This window comes from Spermophilus citellus (genome assembly GCF_964194105.1).
Source record: "Spermophilus citellus genome assembly, chromosome: 1".
In the NCBI taxonomy this organism is placed as follows: Eukaryota; Metazoa; Chordata; class Mammalia; order Rodentia; family Sciuridae; genus Spermophilus; species Spermophilus citellus.
Window position 1 is genome coordinate 9031327 of NC_138182.1, and position 24483 is coordinate 9055809.

At 40.2% G+C, this 24483-nt stretch overlaps 1 protein-coding gene across 24 annotated transcripts in view; it reads right to left on the minus strand.

The window, feature by feature from the left end:
- The window catches only part of LOC308632122 (protein-lysine methyltransferase METTL21E-like), a 148573-nt gene that overhangs the window by 101600 nt on the left and 22490 nt on the right, over positions 1–24483 (minus strand). For 4 of the 24 annotated variants that reach the window (XM_081263840.1, XM_081263843.1, XM_081263842.1 and 1 more), the window contains exons 6-7: positions 23985–24034; positions 19305–19630 (exon numbers count right to left, since the gene is read on the minus strand). The exons of 7 other annotated variants lie outside the window; for them this stretch is intronic. In XM_081263840.1, the coding sequence (XP_081119966.1) occupies positions 19509–19630; positions 23985–24034 (172 nt within the window). In that variant the 3' untranslated portion in view covers positions 19305–19508. Of the gene's footprint in view, positions 1–19287; positions 20341–23984; positions 24035–24483 lie in introns of those variants that run through there. 13 more of the 24 variants (XR_014018431.1, XM_081263848.1, XM_081263844.1 and 10 more) reach the window with 13 other exon arrangements.

A 24483-nucleotide genomic window follows, 5' to 3' on the forward strand; every position in this document is an offset into this window, starting at 1 on the left:
TAGGCTTATTATTGGGACGCAGTTCTTCTACACTAAAAGGACTTATGATAAGTCCTGGGGTAATTGATCCCGATTATGAAGGTGAAATAAAAATTATAGCTAGTTCTCCAAGAGGTATATCAGTAATTTCACCAGGAGATAGAATAGCACAGTTATTAATAATACCCAGCCTGCATGATAAATTTTCCAGTTGTAATGTAGAAAGAGGTTCCAAGGGATTAGGCTCCACAGGTGTAGATTGGGCTATGCTGTCTTTGAATTTAGATTCTCGCCCAATGCTAAAATTAAATATTCAAGGACATGACTTTAATGGGCTGCTGGACACAGGAGCTGACCTTAGTGTCATCTCTCGTCAAGAATGGCCAAAATATTGGCCATTACAACAAGCCACTCAAACGCTTCGAGGCCTAGGAGTGGCAACAAATCCCCATAGAAGTGCTATGGTATTAGATTGGAGGGATCCTGAAGGATGTGAAGGAACTATACAGCCCTATGTATTGGATCATCTTCCTGTAAATTTATGGGGACGAGATGTCCTAGATCAATTAGGATTGACATTAACAAATAACATCAATCCTAACGCGCCCACTACTAGGGCTAAACAAGGCTTTAGGAAAGAAAAAAGATTAAGAGAACAAGAACAAGGTATGACAGCACCTATTCAAATAGATCAAGAAATAAATAGACATGAATTGGGTTTTCAGAAAGGGCCACTGAGACAATCAAAATTACTTGGAAATCAGAAAGACCAGTGTGGGTTCCTCAGTGGCCCTTGACTAAAGAAAAGATACAAGTAGCCCATGACTTGGTCAGACAACAGTTAGCGGAAGGACATATACAACCTTCCGTATCCCCCTATAATACTCCCATTTTTGTCATTAAAAAGAAATCTGGTAAATGGAGATTATTACAAGATTTAAGAGCCATTAATAATGAGATGGTTATTATGGGACCTGCTCAATCAGGGATTCCTCAATTGTCTGCTTTACCAAAAACCTGGCATGTTTTAGTTATAGATATTAAAGATTGTTTCTTTTCAATTCCAATTCATCCCGAGGATAGTCCACATTTTGCATTTACTATCCCTGCACTGAATCATGAAGGTCCTGATCAGAGATATGAATGGAAAGTACTCCCTCAAGGGATGGCTAACAGCCCAACTATGTGTCAAATTTATGTTAATAAAGCAATCCAGCCACTTAGAAACCAAAATCCTGAACTACAAATATTTCACTATATGGATGATGTGTTATTGGCACATAAAGATAAAAACACATTACTAGAATGTTATGCCACACTTACAAACTTATTGAAAAACTATAATCTAGAGATAGCAATAGATAAAGTACAATTAAATCTTCCAATTAATTATTTAGGAGTTCTATTATCCTCAACCATGGTCCGTCCACCAAAAATTCAAATACGAGTAGATCAACTCAAATCACTTAATGACTTTCAAAAGTTATTGGGAGACATAAATTGGATAAGGCCTTATCTAGGCATACCAACAGGAGAGTTAGGACCTTTATTTGATATTCTAAAAGGTCCATCAGATCCAAATTCACCCCGCATGTTAACGCCTGAAGCAAGAAAAGTATTAAAAATCATTGAAACATATATGGAAAATATGCATTTGGATAGAATTGATATAAGTTTGCCTTTATTATTTATTGTACTACCAACAAAAAATATTCCTACAGGAGTATTTTGGCAAGAAGGTCCATTATTGTGGATACATTTATCTTATTCCCCTAACACTATTCTTACTAGATATCCTGAGGCTGTAGGACAATTAATACTCAAAGGAATAAAAGCAGCTAAGGGAGTGTTTGGGATTTCTCCCAATAAAATTATTACTCCATATACTATGGATCAAATTGATGAGTTAGCTAATGAGTTAAATACTTGGGCAATAATCCTGTGTAAAACTAGTGTTTCATTTGATAATCACTTACCATCTAATCCTTTGTTGTCTTTTTGGTCTAAGCATCCTGTAGTTTTTCCAAAAATGACAAGAAAAACCCCTATCATAAATGCTCCAAATATATTCACTGATGGGTCAAACAATGGTACAGCAGCAGTAGTTACTCCTGATCAAACTTTTACATTTTTAGTACCCAAACAATCAGCTCAAAAGGTAGAGCTTAATGCAGTATTACAAGCTTTTATGATGTTTAAAGATTCTGTATTTAATTTATTTTCTGATAGTCAGTATGTAGTTAATGCTATTAATTCCCTTGAAGATGCTGGTAGGATTTCCCCTTCCTCTACTGTTTTCTCTTTGTTTTCCGATATACAAAGTCTAATCTGGGACCGAAAAGATCCATTCTTCATAGGTCATATCAGGGCACATACAGGATTGCCTGGAGCCCTTAGTATGGGCAATGAACTAGCAGATAAATCTACACATGACATACATATTTTCTCCACAATAGAAGAAGCTATAAATTTTCATAAAAGGTTCCATGTCAATGCTAATACTTTACAAAAGCGTTTTAAAATAACTAAAGAACAGGCCAGACATATAATAAAACAATGTCAAAATTGTGTGACATTTTTACCACAAGTTAATCTTGGAGTCAATCCTAGAGGACTAATACCTAACCATATTTGGCAGATGGACGTCACACACTTGCCAGAATTTGGAAAATTAAAATATTTACATGTTACAGTTGATACCTCTTCCGGATTTTTGATGGGCTCCCTTCATGCCGGAGAAAAAACTAAAGATGTTATAGCTCATTGCTTACAAAATTTTGCCACTGTGGGCGTTCCAAAACAGTTAAAAACGGACAACGGTCCTGGTTATACTTCCTCCTCTTTTAAACAATTTTGCTCATCATTTGGTATTACTCACATAACAGGAATTCCATACAATCCACAAGGACAAGGCATAGTTGAAAGAGCTCATCAAACTATTAAAATGTACTTATTAAAACAAAAGGAGGGAATTGGAAAGGGGTATATATCCCCCAAAGATAAACTTAAAATAACCCTTTTTACTCTAAACTTTTTAAATTTAGATTCATCGGGACTTAGTGCTGCGGAAAGACATTTGTACCCCAAAAATGTACATAAGCCTAAGGTACTTTGGAAAGATATTCTAACAGGACAATGGAAAGGCCCGGATCCAGTGATAGTCTGGAATCGGGGCGCTGTCTGTGTTTTCCCACAGGATGAACAGCAACCGATTTGGATTCCAGAGAGATTAACTAAAACAATTTCTACAGAAAAAGAAGATGATTTGACTCAAATCCATAACAGCTGACATCCAGAGCTCCAGCTTGGCTATTCTTACATCTGCGACAGTGATTAACCAAGGTTTTTTTTTTTCAGTATCTATTTTATTATTGCATTTTTCCACATCATAAAGTTCTATTTTATTTTTGAGCTCATACAAACCTAGGTTAATGTTTTTCTGATCAGTTTTATTTTTTGACTGTGTTTTATTTTTTATTTTTTATTTATTTATTTATTTATTTTTTTTTTTTTTTTGACTGTGGAGTTTTTAAACATTGCAATGGAGATTTCACCTAAGTATAGTTACAAGGCCTTTATTTACTATTGTCTTATGTGTTGTATGTTGTGTGCACACTTCTGTTTTGTGTTGTATGTCTGTATGTGTGTATGTCCATATTTCTTATATGAGGAGCGCTCATGAAAAAATGGATCCGAATTTTTTCTTTATTCACGTGATTTATATGGTTTAATTTAAATTAGGTGAACAGCTGTTTATGATTGTTGTTAAAGATGGTTAACAGATCTGTTTGTTTACTAATTTAAATTTGGTAAACGGCTGTTAAGGATTGTTTTTAAAGGAGTTTAACAGATCTGTTTGTTTACTTTCACCTTTTCTTTTTATTATATTTAATAATTCTGTTCAGGATAATGTCTCTTTACCATCATTGCCAGAATTTCCATCTCCATCCCAATTCCAGTGAAGACTGAGATAAAACCAAACTACAGCTTCTATGATAGCTATCACAGTAAACTGTATAAACTGATGCATCAATGAATATAACTCAACAAGTAATGCTATCAAGGACTTGATTTACTTTGGGAGGATATGGACATATTGATAGACTCCTCCAATTTGAACTGCTTGCAGAACTTGCCTGGACTATATATCAGTTGCATACATTGTGAAATATCATCTGGTGCACCGAATTGTGGTACTGCTGGCATATTTTTGCTGATGGTGTCACCAGTGATGCAATTTCCTTGCCAGCTCACCCCATGTTTATTGTGGTAATACTGGCATATCTTTGCTGATGGTGTCACCAGTGACGCAATTTTTCCAAAGGAGCCGTCAATTGGCTTGGTGTCGTGGCATTTCTGTATCCTCCTCCCTTCTACTAGTGATGGTCTAAATTTGGGGGCCAACAGAGGTGAGGCAAAGAACCTCACCCCCCCACTGGCACCAAGGCTAAATTTGGGGGCCAACAGAGGTGAGGCAAGAACCTCACCCCCCCACTGGTGCATAGGCCTATCCACAAGCATGGCTGAATGCTGGACCGGTAGTCAGCGACGGGTTGCTCTGATTACAGTGGATTCAACCTAAGACAGGAAGCTGACGCCTAAAGGTCAGTTCTCCCATGACGGGTAAGAACCATATGTTAAATTGGACAACCTACCAGGCACGGTCCCTAGCCACATTGCTTGTTGCTTAATTAAACAGAAGGGGGCAGATGCTAGGAGCCACAAGCATATATACGATGTATGGCACCTTTGGTTGTAAAGTGACGCCAGCTAGCCACTGAGATGATTATGTTAAAATTTACATTCATATGCAAACTGGACTCCCGCTGTTCACCTTGGCCTGCTACCGGACTCAAGTTACGGGACTTTACGGGACTGCTGGAGAGTTCCCATTGGTTGGGGAAGGATAGTAGGAGGGAATTCCGGAGGAGGTCGGAGGAGACGGGGGGTTCCGGGACGCGCGGTTCCGGTCGGACACCCTCGTGGGAGGACCGGTTTTTGACTTGCTGGCGCTGAGAGTGTTAGCGGCTTTTTCAAAATAAAGTTTTGTTCCTGCTTGATTGGCTCGTGATTCTGTGCCCAGCCAAGACTGCGGCAGTCTATGTCTTCAACTCCCTCATCCACAAAATGGGTCTAATGTAAGTCCTCTCCTACCCTCCTCCTGGCATTGCTGTGAGAAACCCTGTCATAGGCTGTCGAGTGCTCACAAATGATAGCTATGGTTGTTATCTGATTCTTGAATAGAGGCCACCTTTAAGGAATCAATAGCTGCTTCTACAACCCACTTCAAGGCGAAAGCTCTTACCTACCACAGTGCCCTAATCATTTCATAGTAAATAGTGTAAAATAAAATAAACTGCTTCATCGTCAGCCCCCTGAGTATTATCAGATTGATCAAGTAGTGTTTCCACTAAAGGATAATCTGTTTAACCTGGATGAATCAGCAGTGTTATTATTGAGAAAGTAGGTAGGGAAGGCCAGTTGTGCTGGAAGATAACTCAAAAAAGCTGGGAGCCTGTTCAGTTTCCCCCTTGAAATGCACTCAACACTCCCAAGTCCCCACCTGAGCTCACCATCCTCACCACCTGCCCAAACGCCTCCCCATCCTGTTTGTGCTCACCATCCAGGGCACCACTGTCCCCGGCTGGCTTTAATCATGCCCACCCCCACTGGCCCACTCCCAAATGCACACATTCTATTAGTACAAATCTGTCTCTGTTCTGGCTCTTCCCTTTCCACCCATTGATACTGTTTCTGCCCGATCTCTCTTCGGCTCTTGAAGAAGAGATGGCACAATTCCACCTAAATGTGCATTCATGATATTGGGACCAGTTTCTCTACCCGTGAATTAGATCAAGCTTCTTAGTGTGTTGTTAACTCCGTGGCAGCCCTACCAAGTTTTATTTTGCAAAATCCCACCAATTACTAACAGAAATGTGCTAAAAATCCCCCACTGCAATGGTGGGTTTGTCGGTTCTGCCCTGTAGTTATGTCAATTTTGGTTGTTTAAATAGAAGCTGCATTATCAGGGGGTTGGTTACAAGGTTAGAATTCATACTCATATTTTCCTCCTGTATTATTCCTTTGATGAAAGTGTGGTAATCCTCTTCCACCTTAACAATGCTTTTTTGCCATCAGGCCCACGGTGCTGATGTTAATATAGTCCAACCAGCCCTCTTTGGGTGAATATTTAGCTCGTATATCTTCTTCTACCCTCTCATTTCCAGTCATCCTGTAGATCTGCCCCTTGTAAATTAGAGATAGCTGACTTGGTGTTTATTTTTCCTGTGGGCTGTAAGGAATTTTTAATCTGTTCTGATAATCTCTGGATAACAAGTGATAAATGTAGTGTGCTTGTACTGGTTGTGCCGACTGCTATCTCATTTCATGCTTTCTTTTCATCCATTTCTATGCCTTTTTCCTCCTTTATGCCTCCTGTTGGTTTTATCATGTTTCACTTTGTTCCTTTCCTCTACTTACTTGAAAGTTCTAGATCCTATTTCTATTAGTGTTCCTCGTAGTATTTAGTATGCTGCTCTCATTTGAGGTTACACAAAAATAGGGCGATGGCAAGGGGTGTAGCCCAGCGGTAGAGTGTAGGCTCGCACGAGCAGAGCCCTGGGTTCCATCCCAGCTCTGAAAAAATAAAATAGGGTCATGGGGGGAGGCAGCGATGGGAACATGGTGGGCACCAGCAGAGGAAGAGGTGGAGGTGGTGCACTCCATTCCGAGCCTGGCTCTCCTCATCCTGCAGGGTCTTCCCCATTCTCCCTCAATATGGTAAATTGTGCCATAACAAATAGTCCTTGAGTAATAACTGCCTAACTTACAAAGACATCAAACATCCATTCATTTATTTACTATATAAGAAAAGCCACTGTCATGGTGTTGAGATTATGGCAATGAATGATAAAAAAAGTTGCAGCTCTCATGGAGTTAGAGTTAGTTCCTACTCCAGTAGGTAGTAAAGGACAGTATATAGACCATCTGATGGAAAGACAGAATGAGGAGAAGGGGAGGGGAAGAGAAAGGAAGAGAAGAAAAGAGGGAAGGAAGGAAGGACAGACAGCTATGAGTAAGGCTTAGTCAGAAAATTAAACCAAGGTGATGCCTTGGTGATGGTTGGGGTAAACAGTTCAGACTTAATGGTCTTACCCTCCTGATGCTGAGCTGAAATCTGACAGATGAGATCTGAGCCCTTCAAAGGCAGGAACAAGAACATCCCAGGTACATGGAACAATCCGTGCAAAGGCCCCGGTGAGTAAGCATTGCTCTTCCAAAAAGCCCACAGAAGCAAGTATGAGTGGAATGCAGTTAGATCCTGGGAGGGAGGTCGGAAACAAGGGCAGAGAAGTAGACATGCACCAGACCATGCAGGGCTTTGTGCACCAGGTGAGCATCCTGAAGCTTATTCCACACGTGCTCAGAAGTCCCAGGAGAGTTTTAAGTAAGAAAGTGCCATCACCTGAATTCCATCTTTACACTATCACGCTGGCTGGGGAGCACCTGCACACTGTTGGTGAAAATGTAAATTAGGACAGCCCTACAGAAAATAGCTTGGAGTTTCCTCAAAAAGTTAAAAATCAACCCAGTCATTCCACTACTGGATACATATCCGAAGGAAGTAAAATCAGTGTGTCAAAGAGACAACAGCACTACACTATTCTCAATAGCCAAGAAATGGAAATAATTCAAGTGTCCAAAAACTGATGAATGGATAAAGGATAGGGAAAAGCGGTGTGTGCACACACCTACACCCAGTGGAATGATAATTCTATCATTTGCAAAAACACAGATGGGACTGGAGATGATTATGTGAAGCAGAATAAGCCAGGCACAGAAAGACAAGCCCCGTATGATCTCACTCTTCCCAAGGTCACACATGCGTGACAGCTGGGATGAGAAACTTCCCCACTACAGCAGACTCTAAAAGAATTAGTCTTGTAGAAATTGAGAGTAGAATGGTCATTACCAGAGGCTGGGAGGGGGTGGGGGAGGGAGAGATGGGGAGAGGTTGATCAGTGGGTCTGAGTGGCAGCTAGAGCCGAGCAAGAAGTAGGGTATATGGGTAACGATAATGAACTGTGTGCTTTTAAAAAGCTGTAAGAAAGGATTCTGAAAATTTTCACCATAAAGAAATGCTGAATGTCTGATTAGACAAATACGCTTAATCTGATTTTGAAATTATACAATGTATTCATGTATCAAGGCATCACATGGTACCCCATTAACATATACAAATTTTATGTTTTTATGTATCCATCAAAAAATAAATTTTAAAAGTATATCACACTGGCAGATGCATGTTGTAAATACAGAAATTGTTGAGGAGATGCATGTAAAAATAACTTGTGGGCAGTTTCATACTTCCTGCCTGATGCCTTGTCTCCCCTAAAACCACCATCATGGCCACACACCACCCTGCATCTACTCACCAAGCTCTGGTCTCATGGCACCATCTCGTGGTCAGAATAGGAACTGTTGATTCTGTAGCCTCTGAAATTACCCAGGTCTTTCCAGAATATTCCCCGACAACACAGTCCCTCATCAAATTTATTCAGTCCCTTTAAAAATTATCTTTTTATTCTATTTTCTTATTTTATCTTTGTTTCTGTACATATTAATATAAGATATTTTATTATTTTTTTGCATTATAAATAAAGCAATATTTGCATGAGATGCTAATGGACTAGGTTATAATCTTAAGAGTGATTACTATTAGTCCAAATAGGTTTCATAAAAAAAGGAGTATCGATTTATCTCCCCTTAAAAGCCACTTGCAACACTTCTAGAACATGACGAAGGGGTGCATAAGACAATCCACAAGGCTGCTTTGCCAAGAGGTTTGACGTCAAGCTCAGACTGTGGTCCTAAACGTGTAATCACAACATACGGAGCAGCTGGTGAATTCGGAAAGAACTACAGGGTTTTCTTTTTCCTTAAGAAAGTAGCAATTTGAAGTAGCTTTGTTTCAAAAGGGAAAGTCATTTAGAAGAGGCAATTGGCAATTGCTGAAGCTCGCTCCGGCTACTTGAGATGTATGTACGGAAACTATTGCCTTTTCCAGGACGCTTATGGTCAAATCAAACAACCCCCAACTTTTTCTCAGCTAAAAACAAAACAGCTTTTTTTATATCAATTTAAGCATGTGACACCAAGGCCATCGTGCCCTTTTGAGAGGTTTTTCTACTCACAAATAGGTGGCTAATTGCAATGATACAGGGAGAACAAGTCTTCTCTGGTATTTTCTTGTCCGTCAAATTGAAAAGACCTTAAAAGCAATGCTAACCCACCCCACTTTATTCAGGAAACTTTGACACATTATAGCAAGTCTGTTAAAAATTTATTTCACTGGGCATAAAGATCCCCCACTGCTTTCCTAGGCAAGGCTGAGGCTGTGAATTTTCACCCCAGATGTAATTAGAGTGACTCTTACTTTGGGGATACTTCTGGATCCTTCCACATCAAAGTAAGATCTGGAGAATCAATGGCAAAATTCCTTTTTGGGGGGAAAATTAATTAAGATGTGATTTTCAGTAGCTGTGGCGGGCTTTAATGAGACAGGCCTTTGCTCTTGGTAATGACAGTCCCTCTCCCAGCCCTGCTCTGCTGTCGAATTATCCCACCGTGCCTCGTCTCCTGGGCACCCTCTACATGAAATGAGTTAGGGGTCTCAGCCCTCTCCTTAGTAGAGCCTTGTCACAGAATCTTTCTCCACCATCAGCAGCAATTAGCACTAATTGGTACCCTGGGCACCCGTCGAACGGCGAGGTCAGTGATGGAGTGAACAGGCAGAAAGAATTACCCTTTTGCCTCTGGAAGTGAACTTATCGGTTGTGTGTGGAGTTGCTCTCATCCTGCTACTTCGGCTGCGCTGAGGAGGTGGATCAAGGAGGAATTTATTCTCTGAGGCTGTCAAACAAGACAACTGAGGAAGGTCAGTCCACTGGCAAAACAAAGGAGCTGAGTTATGGCCACGGGACAGCCATAAATAGGCCTCCATCTTCACCCCCACATTACCTCACCCCTTCCTATCTCTCTCCCCACTTTCAGTTTCTCCCTGTAATATTATAAATCCAATCAAAGCAAGTGCTCCGTCAGCGTTTTTTCTCCCCTTCGCCTGAGAGTGCACACTGTTTATTCTCATTACTGTGAGACCCGGGTCACCCAGTGGCTGCGAATGGATGCTGTCATTTGTCTTTGCATCTCTGTGAATTCATCCTACCTACCTCACAAGAGATGAGGGAGTATCACAAAGATGCATAAAATAAGACCTGTGCAAAAGTTAGTCCTTGCAGAACATCAATTCTGCTAATTGCCCTTATGTTTGTAATCCTGATATCTTTACCGTAGCTGCTTAAGTCAGGGGGTGGAAAAATCCTTGGGAGAGTTATCAAGGAACAATTAATAATCCCTTCCTCCCCTACAAGTAGCCACTCGATGACTTGGTATCACTCACAAGACGACAGAAGGCAAAGGAATGTTGGCGTTCTGCCACCTTATAAATCTCACTTCTTCTTCCACTGAATTCTGATGCCAGCGCTTGTCTGAAGGTTGAGCAGAAAGGACTCAAAAAGGAAGTGGGCACTGGCTGACCAGACTCACAGCAAATAAAAAATAGTCTCCGGATATCAGTCAGTGCCCGTCTGTCTTCCTACAGAGAGCAAAAAGTTTGAAACTCAGTGAAAGCCATTCATTTTCTGTCTTGCATTACTTAGAAATACCTTTCATCCAAGTTTTTAAGTATTCCTGGGGGAGAAGAGAACCTAGAAGTGGTTGACCTAGAAACAATTCAGCCTTACAGAGATGCCGGAGCCCAGACATTAGCCAAAGCCAAGAGGGACCTTTTAGTGCCATTTATAACTAGATCAATATGTCAACTGGTCCTGCCCTCACCTCACTCAAGTTTCTGTCGGAATTGAAAGATTAACCCAGAAACAAAAACTGCCAGAAGAAGCAGCGGCCATAGACAGTGTGAGGGAAGGATCTGTTTCTCAAGTCTTCCTTTTCCTTCTTTGAAGGGTGCAAGACAAGTAGCTGAGTATCTGCTTAAGCTTCCTTTTTATTCTCAAAGACCAGCAAAACGCCTAGCAATAGAAATACTCAACCACCGTTTGTCACATAAAAGAATGGATAAATCACCAAAGAGTCACTTAGAGGCCTAGAAGGAATAGAACTTATAGAACTCACCCAGTCTACTCCACTCGGCCAAAGGGATGCTCTTTGCTAATGTCAATCAAGGAGTCCAGAGCAAAAGGAAAAGTGTGTACCATCGAGTCAGTTGACAAACATTTACTGACACCTGCGGCATGCCAGGCCACCTATCAGGCCCTTGGACACAAGACGAACATTGACTGTCATAAAAGTTTGGCTTAGTTGAAAGGACAGAGATGAGACCAAATACAGACAGAACAATGTGAAAAGGCTGTTTGGGGGTACCCCATGAGAGTGCGGCCGGAGGGTGTGTTTGAGCTGGTCTCTGGAGAGTGACCAGGGAACCTAGACAGGAGGCTCAGAAAGCAGACAGAAGAGCAGGGAGCCCCATGCGAGAGCCCTCGGAGCTTGACAAAGAGAAAGCAGGACAGTGAGAGCCTCCAAAGAGAACTGGAACCAGGTGGAGAAGAAAGGAGGAGAAAGGGAGGAAGGAGAGGAAGAGAAAAATGAAGGGCTGAGTAAGCTGGGATGACAGTTTGGCCAGGGCCCGTGGTCCACCTAGAACACAAGCCTGGACTCACCCACAGGCCAGAGTTGAAGGCAGGGCATGAGCTCGCCTGCTCATCTGGGAGGTCGGTCTCCACCCTCTGGTCAGCAAGGCAGGGCTCCTTTGATCCCTATTCACGCCTGCCTTTCTGGAAGCTTTGAATGAATGAATGTTTCTAGATAGATACTGTAGGATTTGGGTTGTTTTTGTTGTGTTGTTTTTATTTTTTTTAGTTGTAGATGGCCATAATATCTTTATTTATTTTTATGTGGTGCTGAGGATCGAACCCAGTGCCTCACACATGCAAGGCAGGCACTCTACCACTGAGCTACAGTGCCCCAGCCCGGAGGGTTTGTATTTTAGAAATGGTATCACACATGGGGAAATGCTAGCCATGGGATACAAAATTTCAGTTTATCTATCAGTTAGATAAAAAGAAATAAGTTCAAAAGATTTATTGTATACAACTATAGTTAATAACAACATATTCTCAAAAATTTCTAAGAGAAAAAATTGCCATGTTCTCACATTAAAAAAAAAAAGACACCTACATGAGGGTAATCCTATTTTAATGAGCTCCATGTAGCCATCCCACAATGTGTACATATTTCAATCTACTGTACACAATAAATATAGACTATTTTCATTTGCCAATTTAAAAATATTTTACAAATTTGAAAATAGAGCAGATTAGGGGAAATGTGTTGGAACAAAATAAAAATAAAGTCAGGGAGACCACTGTTCATTAAAATACTAGATTTGCTGGGCACAATGGCACACGCCTGTAATCCCAGTGACTCGAGAGGCTGAGGCAGAAGGATGACAAGTTCAAGGCCAGTCTCAGCAACTTAATGAGGCCCTAAACAATTTAGCAATACCCTGTCTCAAAATTTAAAAATTAATTAATTAATTAAATCGGCTGCAAATGTGGTAAAGTGTCCCTGAGTTTCTAGTACAAGAAGAAAAAGAAATCCTTTAAAAGAGTAGATTCAATATTTTTAACTCCAGAAAAGAGACCCGTGGCCCTCAAATAGTCTCCAGTATCTCACTGTTTCATTGAACAATTATGTGGTTAAAAGTGTGAGTGGAGATATGTTTCCTGTTTAAGAAAATAACAAGAAACACTTGAATCCTGGCGCCTCACAGAGGTCAAGTATGTGCTTGCAATATTATAATTTCACCAATGTAAATTTCATGCTTTCTGTGCCCTGAGTGTATGAGGAATAAATGCTATGTCGGAATTAAGGATGGAAGTACATTTCAACAATAAAGAAGCTACCCGCTTCTTTCACTTGCAGTCTCAATTTCACCCCACCAAGGAGAGTATGCATTTGTGTTTTTTTATGAAAGTCTGAGCTCAGAAACCTGTGCAGCTTCTCAGGCCGAGAAATGAACAATGACAGGCAGGTGAACAGTGCTCTCTGCCGATGTGAGGCTGCTCCCCCCCCTCCCCCCGGCCCTCCCTTGATGATGGCCTTGCAGACTTCTGCCTCCTCCCCCCCAGGCTTCAGGGATCCAGACCTGTACATTATTCATTTTGCCTTTAGCACCCAGAGTGCACACTTTCAAACAGATGGACAGATGGGTGGACATAGCTATGCTAATAGCCACTTCCCCACTGCAAAAATGTACCTGAAAATCACATTTTCCCAAGCTTCCCCTCGGGCATTTTAAACACTCAAACGCAGGTAGACTTTTCAATTTTACACTGAAGTTAGCAAGTACTCTGCTATGCAGGAATTTTAGTCAATTCCAAGAGGAAAAAATATTCTTAAAAAGTTATAAGCAGCTTAAATACAGTTTTGCACAATAAGCTGTTTCATTTTGGGTTTTAATCTGTATCAAAACTAGACAGTAAAATTTTTATTACTTCCCAACTGGTTCTAGCAAAGGTTTTACTCTATGTTCTTACTTTCTCTTTTCTCTCACAAATACAGGAAATTAAAGATAAAATGCACATTAACAATGTTTATGTTACAAATGTAAACACAAGGAAGTCTGGGAACATTTTAATAAGGTTCTCATACTCATTTTAATTCATCCATGCTGTGCTCAGGCAAAAACTATATATTCTTGTGCTGCTCTCCATCCATATAGTTTATTGAGGAATAGATATATCTCTGCAAATTCTTGTTTACAAAGAGAATACTCATTTTTGCCTTTATTGACTTGAATCTGTAACCCAAATAAACTGAATTACCCAGTTGTTTCACAAGTCACTTACACAAAGAAAAGAGCTTAATTTTTCTTCTCATACTTCTTAGTAATGCCTATCAGGACAGCCAATCAAATAGACTTCATAATCTCCTAAGGCTCTACAAAAGCTATTTTCTTTTTTCTCTTCAACTTGCTATCTGAGATATACCATAGGTGATGAGAAGCATGAGAGAATTTAAATGCTACATGAATTATCCTTGGAATTTGTATTTTTCATCCAAAAAAGAACTGTTCCCAAAGAACTCTCTTGTAAATAGAGACTTTGAAGAAAACAGAGAGGTGCACTAAACTGGGCATCCTGCAGAATGCCTTCCTGAGCAGAAGATGATGCCACCTTCCTACTCAGCTCTGCCTGCACAGGATCTGTTAATGGCAAGCCATTGCCTCTTCTTGTCCCCTGCACAAAACACTTGAAGGATCTAACTCCCAATGCAACAGATTTCTTGATAGCTCATCACAGCCACCTGGTTGTACTGCTGATAGTCTTCTAGAATTCCAAATCAGCTTACCAATGTCATTATGTATTTCTACAGTAAATAAAACAAGAACTCTAACAGCACCTTTTAAAGTCAGTAACAAGGATGGAAAGCATCAAAATGATTAGGCACAAAAACCTTGAGAATTTATCTTTAAATTGCTAGCAAAGGAAAGGAAAATAAAAAATGTGGCAGTCAGTCATTCTATGGAACAACATTCTTTTTCCTAATACAAAATGAAATGCCATACGTGCAGATACTGGCCAATAAAAAGGAGCCAAGTTACATCTAGCAAAGATTTTTCACTAGGTGACCATTCTTGACAATATTTAGCATTGTGAGAAATAAGTAATGTTAAGGTTTGACATCTGTAAGTGCCTGAATTTTCATAAAGAACTTGAAAGAGATTCAATCAGGTTACTATGGTAAGATGATCTATCAAGAGGAATAATTTAAGAGGAATTAAAGTTTTAAAAACAAAAATCTTTTTTAAATTAAAAAAGAAATAAAAATCTTTTCCCAGAAAGACCTGTGCTCTCTTTGATGCTGCTTTGTCAATGGAAACCTGGCGGTAATAGGCATTTGTAACACTGAGCACAGACCCTGAGAACAGTAGCTAGGACTCCCACAGATCCTGATAGCCTGACCATAAAAAGAACCAGCAAGAACACCACCTGCCTATAGTGACACCAGAAAATTCCCTGAGGTAAAGAATCCTCTGTCGTTTTTCCTAAGACCAAGCAAGTCTTTGGAGCTCTTAAACAGTCCAGAGTCAACCCTAGTAAGACTAACTATATTCTGCTAACTAGGGAAAGTGGAGCATGCCATTTTGTTCTTAATCTTAAAAATGAAAAACAAAAGTGAGAGGTACAATATTTTTGCACCTATGTTTTTGTTCATATATGTTTCAATAGTGAAATATAAATAAAGCTAGGAAATTGAACTTAAATAAAAAGTGGACATAAATATGCCGACTCCAAAGGTCAGTAGAGCTGCTGTTGGCTCTGTGCTATTTTGAAATGATTAGTCTATGTTGAATGCTAAGATTTCTTTTTAAAAGGAAAGTTCCACAGCAAGTTTATTACTGTGACTTAACTTGAGCTTTCTGGAGAGAACATAAATGGTTTTAAGAAAATACTGAATGTGGCTTTCAAATTCCCTAAATAAATCTACATACCTCAGAAAAAAATATCTAGTACCAAATATAAAGTTCATTTCCCTTTTGGACCCTTTCAGATGGAGCCAAGTTCAGGTAGGTACCTAAATTTCCCAGATCCTTGTGGATGACAACTCCCTTCTATTTCTTATTTCTTGTATGGGTTTGAGTAATTTCAGAAGTTATCAAAAGGGAAGCATTGGACTCTGAGCTTCTAAAGCAAGTAACTGAGTTTGCAGAGGGCAGGAATTTCCACTGGAAATTCCACATTATATTCTCCCTGATTGGACCCAGACAGTACACCAAAGCATTCTAATACTATGTTTCCAATGGACAAGTAAAATCCAAATCCTAGAAAGAACACTTCTTGGTTTCTAACCTATCTGTGAAATGTCTGTATTCCATTGCTAAGGTGTTAAACACGTCAGAAGTAATTCTCCCCGTCCTGATGAGACTACCTCCACAGTACTGTCTCAGATTTTGGAGACCACAATTTAAGAGGTGATATTGAATAAATGGAGTACATTCAGAATAATCATCAAGATTCTGAAAGTAATGTCAAATGACAAATGATTTTAAAAGAATTGGAGACATTTATCTCACAGTGGGGGGGGGGGAAGACTGCCTTATACTTTTCTCATTGCATTTTTATAGAAAATGCTTTTTTTATTTTTTGTATAGAAAATACTTACTTTACAAGTTCTGAGAGGAAAACAGATTTCAGTTCCATGTAAAGGAAGTGTTTTCTCATAATTAGACTATACTTTTTTTTCAGAGATAGGGGTCCCTTCCCTAAAACAATTCCCATTAACCACATGTTAACAATGCTTTTGCACTAAATAAGAGGTTCGGCTCCTGACCTCTAAAGTAGCTTTAAATCCCAGATTCCTAATAGTCTATATATTTGGTTAACACAATGTACTAAAAAAATTTTTTTTGCATCAGAATTCTGAATTATTTATGGAGCTGAGAGTTTCTTCTAAAGCAACACAATAAGCCAAAAATTATTTGATTTGATGCCAGTAGGAATAATTCCCATTTCCTTACAGATTGGGTTATAGATAGAACCAGGACAGCATGAACTTCAGTATTAGCTTAGGTTAAAAATCCTTCCTTTATCATGGATAACCTGTCATGACTTCAGCCAGTCTTTTAACCTCACTAAGCTTTAATTGCCTCATCTGTAAAATGGGACAATTTAACTCACATATGATACTTTGCTCATAAGATTATTGTAAGGATTAAATGAGTTGATTAATTAAAAAGCCTGGTGAAGTTCTTGGTTCAAAGAAACCCCTAAATATAGAGCAGCTCTTCAAGGACAGCTCATCAGGCCCTGTAATACCCCCTATGAGGGCCTAGCATGTACCTTTCCCATGCACTGTCACACACACACACATAGAGGAGAGGAGGAGGACACCATGTTCATGTGCATCATCCACAAGTAAATATGTCAGCATGCACTCAAACACAACTCAACTTGCTTTCTTTTAACTTTTTATTTTATTGGAGATTCTCATGTAATTAAAAGATACAGAGAGAATCCTGGTACCCTTCATCTTTTTATGTAATTCTACATTTTCATATCATTTAGGCCTTATTGTCTTTTTTTTTTTTTTTGGTCCTCTACCAATTTACTGATGCAAGACCTGAAAATAATAAAAGTTATCAAATTGACTTGGCTATGAAGGCACCCAGAGCCAGGGCCAGTATTCTCTCCTGGGACCTTGTGGTCACTCTGGGTTTTTCTCTTTAGCTTGCATTCTTCCTTGCCCGCTCCTGGCCACTGCAAAGCCCCTGTTCTGTGAGGCTGATGACTTGAGCTCTTGGGTGCTGTGGCTCATTGGGCAAAGCATGCAATTTGTGTTCAACATAGTAATATTCCAATTTCTATTGATTAGATCAATTCATATTCCAGTGCTGAGGGGAGGCAAATGTTTTCTTTCCTCCAAAAACAATTACTCTGTATTGACTGAGCTCCAGGGGAATTGTATCCTAGGATGTGCCTAAGGTTGGTTTCAATACAGTTGGAGTCTCTCATGTGGAAAATTCTCTATTTAGCAATTACATGCAAAGAGAAAACTTGGAATTAATAAGAGGTTCAATAAATCACAAGCCACGAAGAGTGCAGTAAAAGCCAATGAAAGTCTAGGCATGATTAGTCACATACACCCAACAAATATTTCCCCCCAAATGGCCAATCAACAGAATCACAAGGGAGCTTTTAAAAATACCAATTTATGCACCAAAATGCACCCATCTTCACCCCAAATTGTTCTAGCTCAGTGGTCTGAGACAGGACCAGGGAAGCAGCATTGCTATAGAGCCTCAAGGAGCTTCCGCTATTCAGCCACAGTGAACCAGCACTTTGGCCGTCATCTTGTCAAGCAATGCCTGTGCTCAGATTAGAAGAAAGAAAATACACAACTCTCTTCACCCCCACTTCCAGAACTTCCTGATTTCTGATGTTAAAATTGTTTTCTACAATGATGATGATAAATTCCAATTTTGGAATTACTACACAGAGATGTCTGTTGGAGGAATCACTAAGCTATTTCATGAGCAAATATGACTCTAATTCATCCCAAAATTGGAGTGAAAAAATATGGTGCCTACTACCAGAATATTACACTTGTAACAAACAAACAAACAAAAAGTCTTACTGATGTTAACCATCTTCTAGCTTGTCCAGCAGGGTGAAGGTGGTTAACCATGCTTGCCTAGGTCCACATCTACATGATGAATCAAGGCTTCTTCTTGGGTGAGGTTTTCTCTGTGCCATCACAAATCCTGCTGCAACTACTTGTGTAGATCAGAAACTCCCCTCTAAAAATATTACACCTGTGGAGAGTTGAATCTCTGGGACTAGGAGCATTAACACATTTTTTTTAATTAAGAGCCTGTCTGAGTACATACTGTAGCAATAAAATCAAGCGTTGCCACTGTCTGTTCTTTAATAGCTTACATGCATTTTATATTCAGAGTCCCCAAGCTCAAATTCCAAGAAATACCCCCTTTAGTCTTAAGCTGTAAAATAATCTCTGCAAGGTTTTTCTCACTTACTCTTCACTCTAGACTATAGATGACCCCACTTTAAGTGTTAGATTCAAGTGGACATAAATGGCACATAAAATAAAAGAATATAAAATGCAAGTAGAAAGGTTGGCCTATGATCTGCTTTGTTGAATTTTCCCTGCTGTCTTAGAAGGGATGAAGGCCTCCTGGGTAAGAGTGGTCATTCCAGGAAGAAGAATGCCTTTTAAGCACATGGGTCATCAGATACAGCAGACTAGGCAACTAAAGATAGAGTCCATCAGCCAGATGCAGGTAACACCCTCATGTACAAAATGCCCCCGTCTCACATGACAAGCACTTGGTGGATAGGTAATCTATGAGAACAATAGGCCTCAAAGTGTGGTTCCCAGCCAGGATCAGCATCCCCTGGAAAGTCGGTAGAAATGCAAATCCTTATGCCCATTCCAGACCCAATGAATCAGAAACTCTGGGCTGTGCCAACTCATGTTTGAACAAAACTTCAGGTGATTCTTATCCGCATTCAAGGCTGAGAACCCACATGTTCTCCTGGGCTGTAAGATTCAGAACCTCCCTTCCCACCCAGCAATCTCTCCACTAGCTTCCTCTGTCCATCTTCTCCCACTCCACGGCTCTGCCCTCTCCCACCCACTCACACACCCATTCACACTCACTCACTCACAGCTACACACCAGCATGGTGTTCAAAGAACAGAAACCAGCCATGATTTTTTTCCTCTCCTTGGAGTATTTATTTCATAACGTGTGCATAGAGCTGAGGTGAGGGGTAGAATTTGAACAATCCCTAATTAAGGAAGATGGCACCATGCATTTATCACATTATACTGTTGTGTATTTACCCCATACCGCTTTTGATGCATTTGCATATAATCTTTCATAATTCAATTCGCTTGTTGAAATCATTCCTTTTATTTTCACTTGTTTATTCAGACGGGAAAGTTCATTTGGCAGATCACTGGGGCCTCCCAGTGGCCACTGTATGTAATTTCCAACTGGGATTTTATTCTGGGAGCTTTGGGAAATGGTAACCAAATCCTTGGATTTTCACCTGAGAGAAGCATAAAATAGAATCAAAGCAAGAATTTTACCAAGATAGATTATATCAGCTGAAATTTCCCCAGACGTTGGCTTTGTTGCCTTGCATCTATCAAATTTGGTATGCAGTACTTGCTTAGTAGAGATGACAGTGGCTTCAGGTTTTGCAGGTCAAGGTAAAAACCAACCAGGAACACATACAATAAAGATACTATCACAGAGCTAGGGTTCCCTCCTCTCATCCTGCTCTTGAAGTGGGGACTGCCCAGGGTAGCCTTCGCCCCAGATGTCTTCCTTGTGGCCATCGGGTCTTGCCATCGCTCCCCAGAGGCAGTGGGCACCGTGCTCTGACCCTGGCCCTCACTCTGACCTCATGGAAACAACTGAGCCACCCACAATTGCATCAGCAGACACCCATCACCTGTCAGAGGCTCCAGCCAGCGTGTGAGGCTTACTCTGCAAATCAGTTTCCCAGAACAAGTTGCCTGTCATTGGAGTAGTGCAGGCTGAGGACACCAAGAGCCATTTCGCTTAGACCAGCACATTGCTTGGCAGGTGCCGTGTGCCTCCAGTCTCACTCTGAGTCCCTCAACTTCTGCCTTGGCCTGGGGAGGCTCTGCTTCCTGAGTTACCGGACTTGCCTTGAAGGACAACTGGAAGGTGGTTTCCAGGAACTGCTGTCCTCACCTCACCCCAGGACTGAAGTCTGCCGGGCGACACCGCCTGGTGACAGACCCACACACATCAGCATCATTCACACAGCCTGGTTACAAACAGATCAGATGATGTCTTAAAGTTCAACCCCACCCCCTTGGCCTTCTCCGATGAAAAGTCACCCGAGGGCACCCCACCCCTGGTTCACATGGATATTCCTGAGCCTTCTGTCAAGAGCAGAATGGTGCTGGCTCCATCGGGACACCTCCACACAAGAGGCCCTTTTTTGTTTACTGCACTGGCTGCTTTGAGATCACCAATATCCTTAAATGTGTTAGTCTAATCTGTGCCCAGTATTCCTTGCAAATACGTATGTAGTTAACTCTTTGGGGGTATATACACACATTTTATAAAGGCAACTATTAAAGATGTGTTGGGAAAGGGGTTCATCCTTCCAGGCCCCCTTGAGAGTATTCCGCTTGAACTAATTTGTTCTCAGGAGGCAAACAATGACCACCTTTAGCTCCCAATTAAGTGGAATACAATTCAAATTCAGTATTCTCTTGCAGAGCTCAAGTGCAATACCCCAAAAGAGAACAAGCTTCAGCAGGCCCTGTAGAGGTCAAAGTTCCCATCCTATCTGTCACAGGTGTGTGACCTTGAGGAGGACACTCCCACAAACCTCCATATCCACATAGGTAAATTGCTCTAGGGGTATTGGGAAATCTGAAAACAGGTAAAAGCAGGGAGTATCCCATTGATTGTAGTTATTATTCCAGCAAGAGTTAATGGAAGCTGCAATTTTCCCAGCCAGTGGTTCCAACAGGTCGCTGTCAGCTGCCTCTAAAGCTTGGTCCATGCTGTTTCTTCCACCCAGAACCCACCCCCCTTCCTCCTTTGCCAGCTCCAGCTGGCTTCTCCTGGCAGCCTGCATGGTTCCCTGGCTCTGGGTTGGGTTCCCCACCATCAGGACACCCCCACACTTCCCCTACCACACTGGCAACTTCACTGCCTCTGCCCTTGGCACTGAACTCAGAGTCTCCAGGAGAACTGGCACTACCCTTTTCCCTGCCACCCATAGCTCCAGCACCTTGTGGGTTTCAATATATAGTGAATAAATGAATGACAACCACTAGGCAGCTTTCTAAACAATTAAAACTAAAATCCAAAGGAAAAAAAAGTAGCTATGCTGATTATTTAGCGTTCTTTTAATTGAACCTAGGCGTGTTTAACACTGAGCGACATCCTCAGCATATTTTATATTTTACTTTGAGATAGGGCCTTACTAAGTTGCTTAGGATCTAAGCTGCTGAGGCTGGCTTTGAACTCACAATCCTCCTGCCTCAGCCTCCAGAGCCACTGGGATTACAGATGTGCGCCACTGCACTCGGCCAAGTCTCCTTATTTATTTAAAAGTAAGTTGAAATCTGTTCCCAGGAGCTCGAGCACTTTGTTCCCTTCACCCCAAATGCTATGCAGAGTTATTCCTCAACTCTTCTTTTATCCACGATTATGAAATGTGTCTGCCATGTTTAGCATCCTTCTAACCATTAAGTTGCCTATTAGTCAATCAACAAAGCTTTGGTGGGAGAGTGTTAATAATTTACTAGTTGCAAACTGTACATTTACCCTGAACACCAGGTGGGTAGAAACATTACTCATGTTTTTTAATCTAAGAATTTCTCACATTTTTATGGCCTGTCCTTTGGGCTTATTTTTGATGGTTTATGACCAAAAAACAACCCTTGCCATTATGATTTATACTCTGCCAACAAAGGAAACAAAAAGAGATAAGAAACCCAAATTAAATCATGGACCAGGTAAGAAAACCCAAATTAAATCATTACACACACACAAAATCCAGTGAAAGCAAGGGGCTGACTCATAATTTAAAATTAAAACAAAGAAAACCATACATGTTAACAGACTTTGGACAAAGAAAATTTCAAAACCTCAACCTCAAAATGTAACACTCGCCCCAAATGTGATTTTCATATGCCCATCTTATATTTGTGACACTATGAAATAACCCCTGGCTATTAAATTATTTTCAATGGCATATCTTAATCTTATTTTGCTTGTACATTTGTTTGAAAAAACAAAAATACTTTTCAATATGGAAAATTGGTATTGATTGGCAGCAGATATTCAGTATTTTTCTTTCTTCCTTTCTTTCTTTTTTCTTTTTTCCTACTAATGTCATTGATCACAAACTTGACCTGGACATCTGTTTTCATTTTAGTGATCCCTTAGAATTCTCTGATGGCAAGTGTCAGCTCTAAAATTTGATTGGATTTTGGAGAAAGACAATTGCCTTAGAAACAAAGAAATTGGAGAATTGAGAAGCAAGAGTCCTGCCTGTGAGCTTGCCCAATAAAAACACTGTTTGTGATAGAGGCCAAGGGTTAGTTCAATAGAATAAGCAGTCAATAGCATAGGCTCAGCAACCTAAGTACTACAGAGTAACACGCCATCCGTGCAAACACTAATGGAATCCTGAGCAAATGCAGTTAATATAACCTCAGAACTAATTGATGCTAACTAAGGCCACCTAAGACACCCTGTCTAACAAATACTACTATACAATTATTCAGAACACTGTCTTTGATTTCATGTGGAACTTGGAAGCAGAGCAAATATTGACATTGGGCTTGCAGGTAATACACTAGGCTTAATTTCACATCACAGACTCAGATGACAAAAGCTATGTGTGGAACTCGTTTAGGAGCCACACCAATCTTTGCAAACATGCACTCACAAAATCCCTGTACTTTAAAATTTGTTTTGCCTATATTCCCCCAACTTTTGCAAATGCATTTACCTACTCTGTTCACAATTTTGTTTCCAATTATTGCTTTATAATTTGTTTTAAAAATACACATATTTGACAATTTTTATTTTCTCCATGCACAGATTTCCATGAAAACCAAATTAAAATGAAGTAAGAAGAAGCACGCTATATTAATTTTCTCATAGTTTTACCTAAGCTTACTTGCCTGATTTGCTTAACATGACCTGACTTTAATTCTTGTTTAGAACCAATTCCTGGTTTGTTTTCATGGTACATACAAATCTCATCTAGTATCAAAATTCAGCCAAGTGGACATATTTCACTTCTAATGGATATTTGTAAATTATTTATCTGCTTATATGCAAATTAACACTTAAAACCAGTTAGACATAGCCTCTAAAGACAGGGCATTCTCAGAGAACACCAACTTGCAGGAATTTGAGGCCTTAGAGAAAAAAAGGAATATTCCATTCTATTATGCTTACCCATCTTTTTTTTCTTTCACAATAATGTGTTTACACTATTGACTGTAAATCTGTTAGAAAGTTAGTTACCCAAAGCTACCCTTTCATTATCCAAAAAAGAAAAGACATTTCTTAAAAATTCTGATTGAGCCAGGTACAGTGGCTTCTGTAATCCCAGCAGTTTAGGAGGCTGAGATAGGAGAATTGCAAGTTCAAGGCCAACCTGGGCAACTTATAAGACCCTGTCACAAAATGAAAAATAAAAAGGGGCTGGGCAAGTGGTTCAGTGGTAAAGTACCCCTGGGTACCAAAAAAAAAAAAATACTAAAATCTGATCAATAAAAATTGGTTCAAATGAAAGAAGATATATCATTAAATTCTAAGACAGAGATTGTAGTGCAGCACTTAATATCCTAAAGTCAGCTGACACATCTGGGGCACAAAACTCTCCTGGTTACCTGTGTGACATCTTGAGTTGAAGAGAATCACCTGCAGGTTGGTCTGTCTTCTGTGGAGCAATAAGTATTCTGATTTAACCTCTATTACAATTTTGACTATCAGTATAAATATTCTATTGAAAATCCAGAAAGTTACTGCAAGAATTAGACCAAGGTTTTTAATAACATCATCTAACTTCTCAAAAAGCCAGATACAAAGGGGCAGAAGCTCACAATAGAACTCCTTTGGATTGAAGTTAACAAATCAATTGCTATTCGTTAAAAAAAGAAGGAGAAATTGTAAGATAGAAAAGGTCTATTCAAATTTTATCTTCTGAAATTGAATTACTATAAAATTAACTTGAAAAGTATGGAGAAACTGCAGCAAAAAGAAAAGTAGACAAGTTCTCAGGATGAAGTAAGCAAGGAGGCATGGTGTGGGGCTGGGTGTCCACATTGGCAGGCGAGAGCTATAAACAGAATGAAACAATGGATGGGAATGTCACATTTGACAGACTGA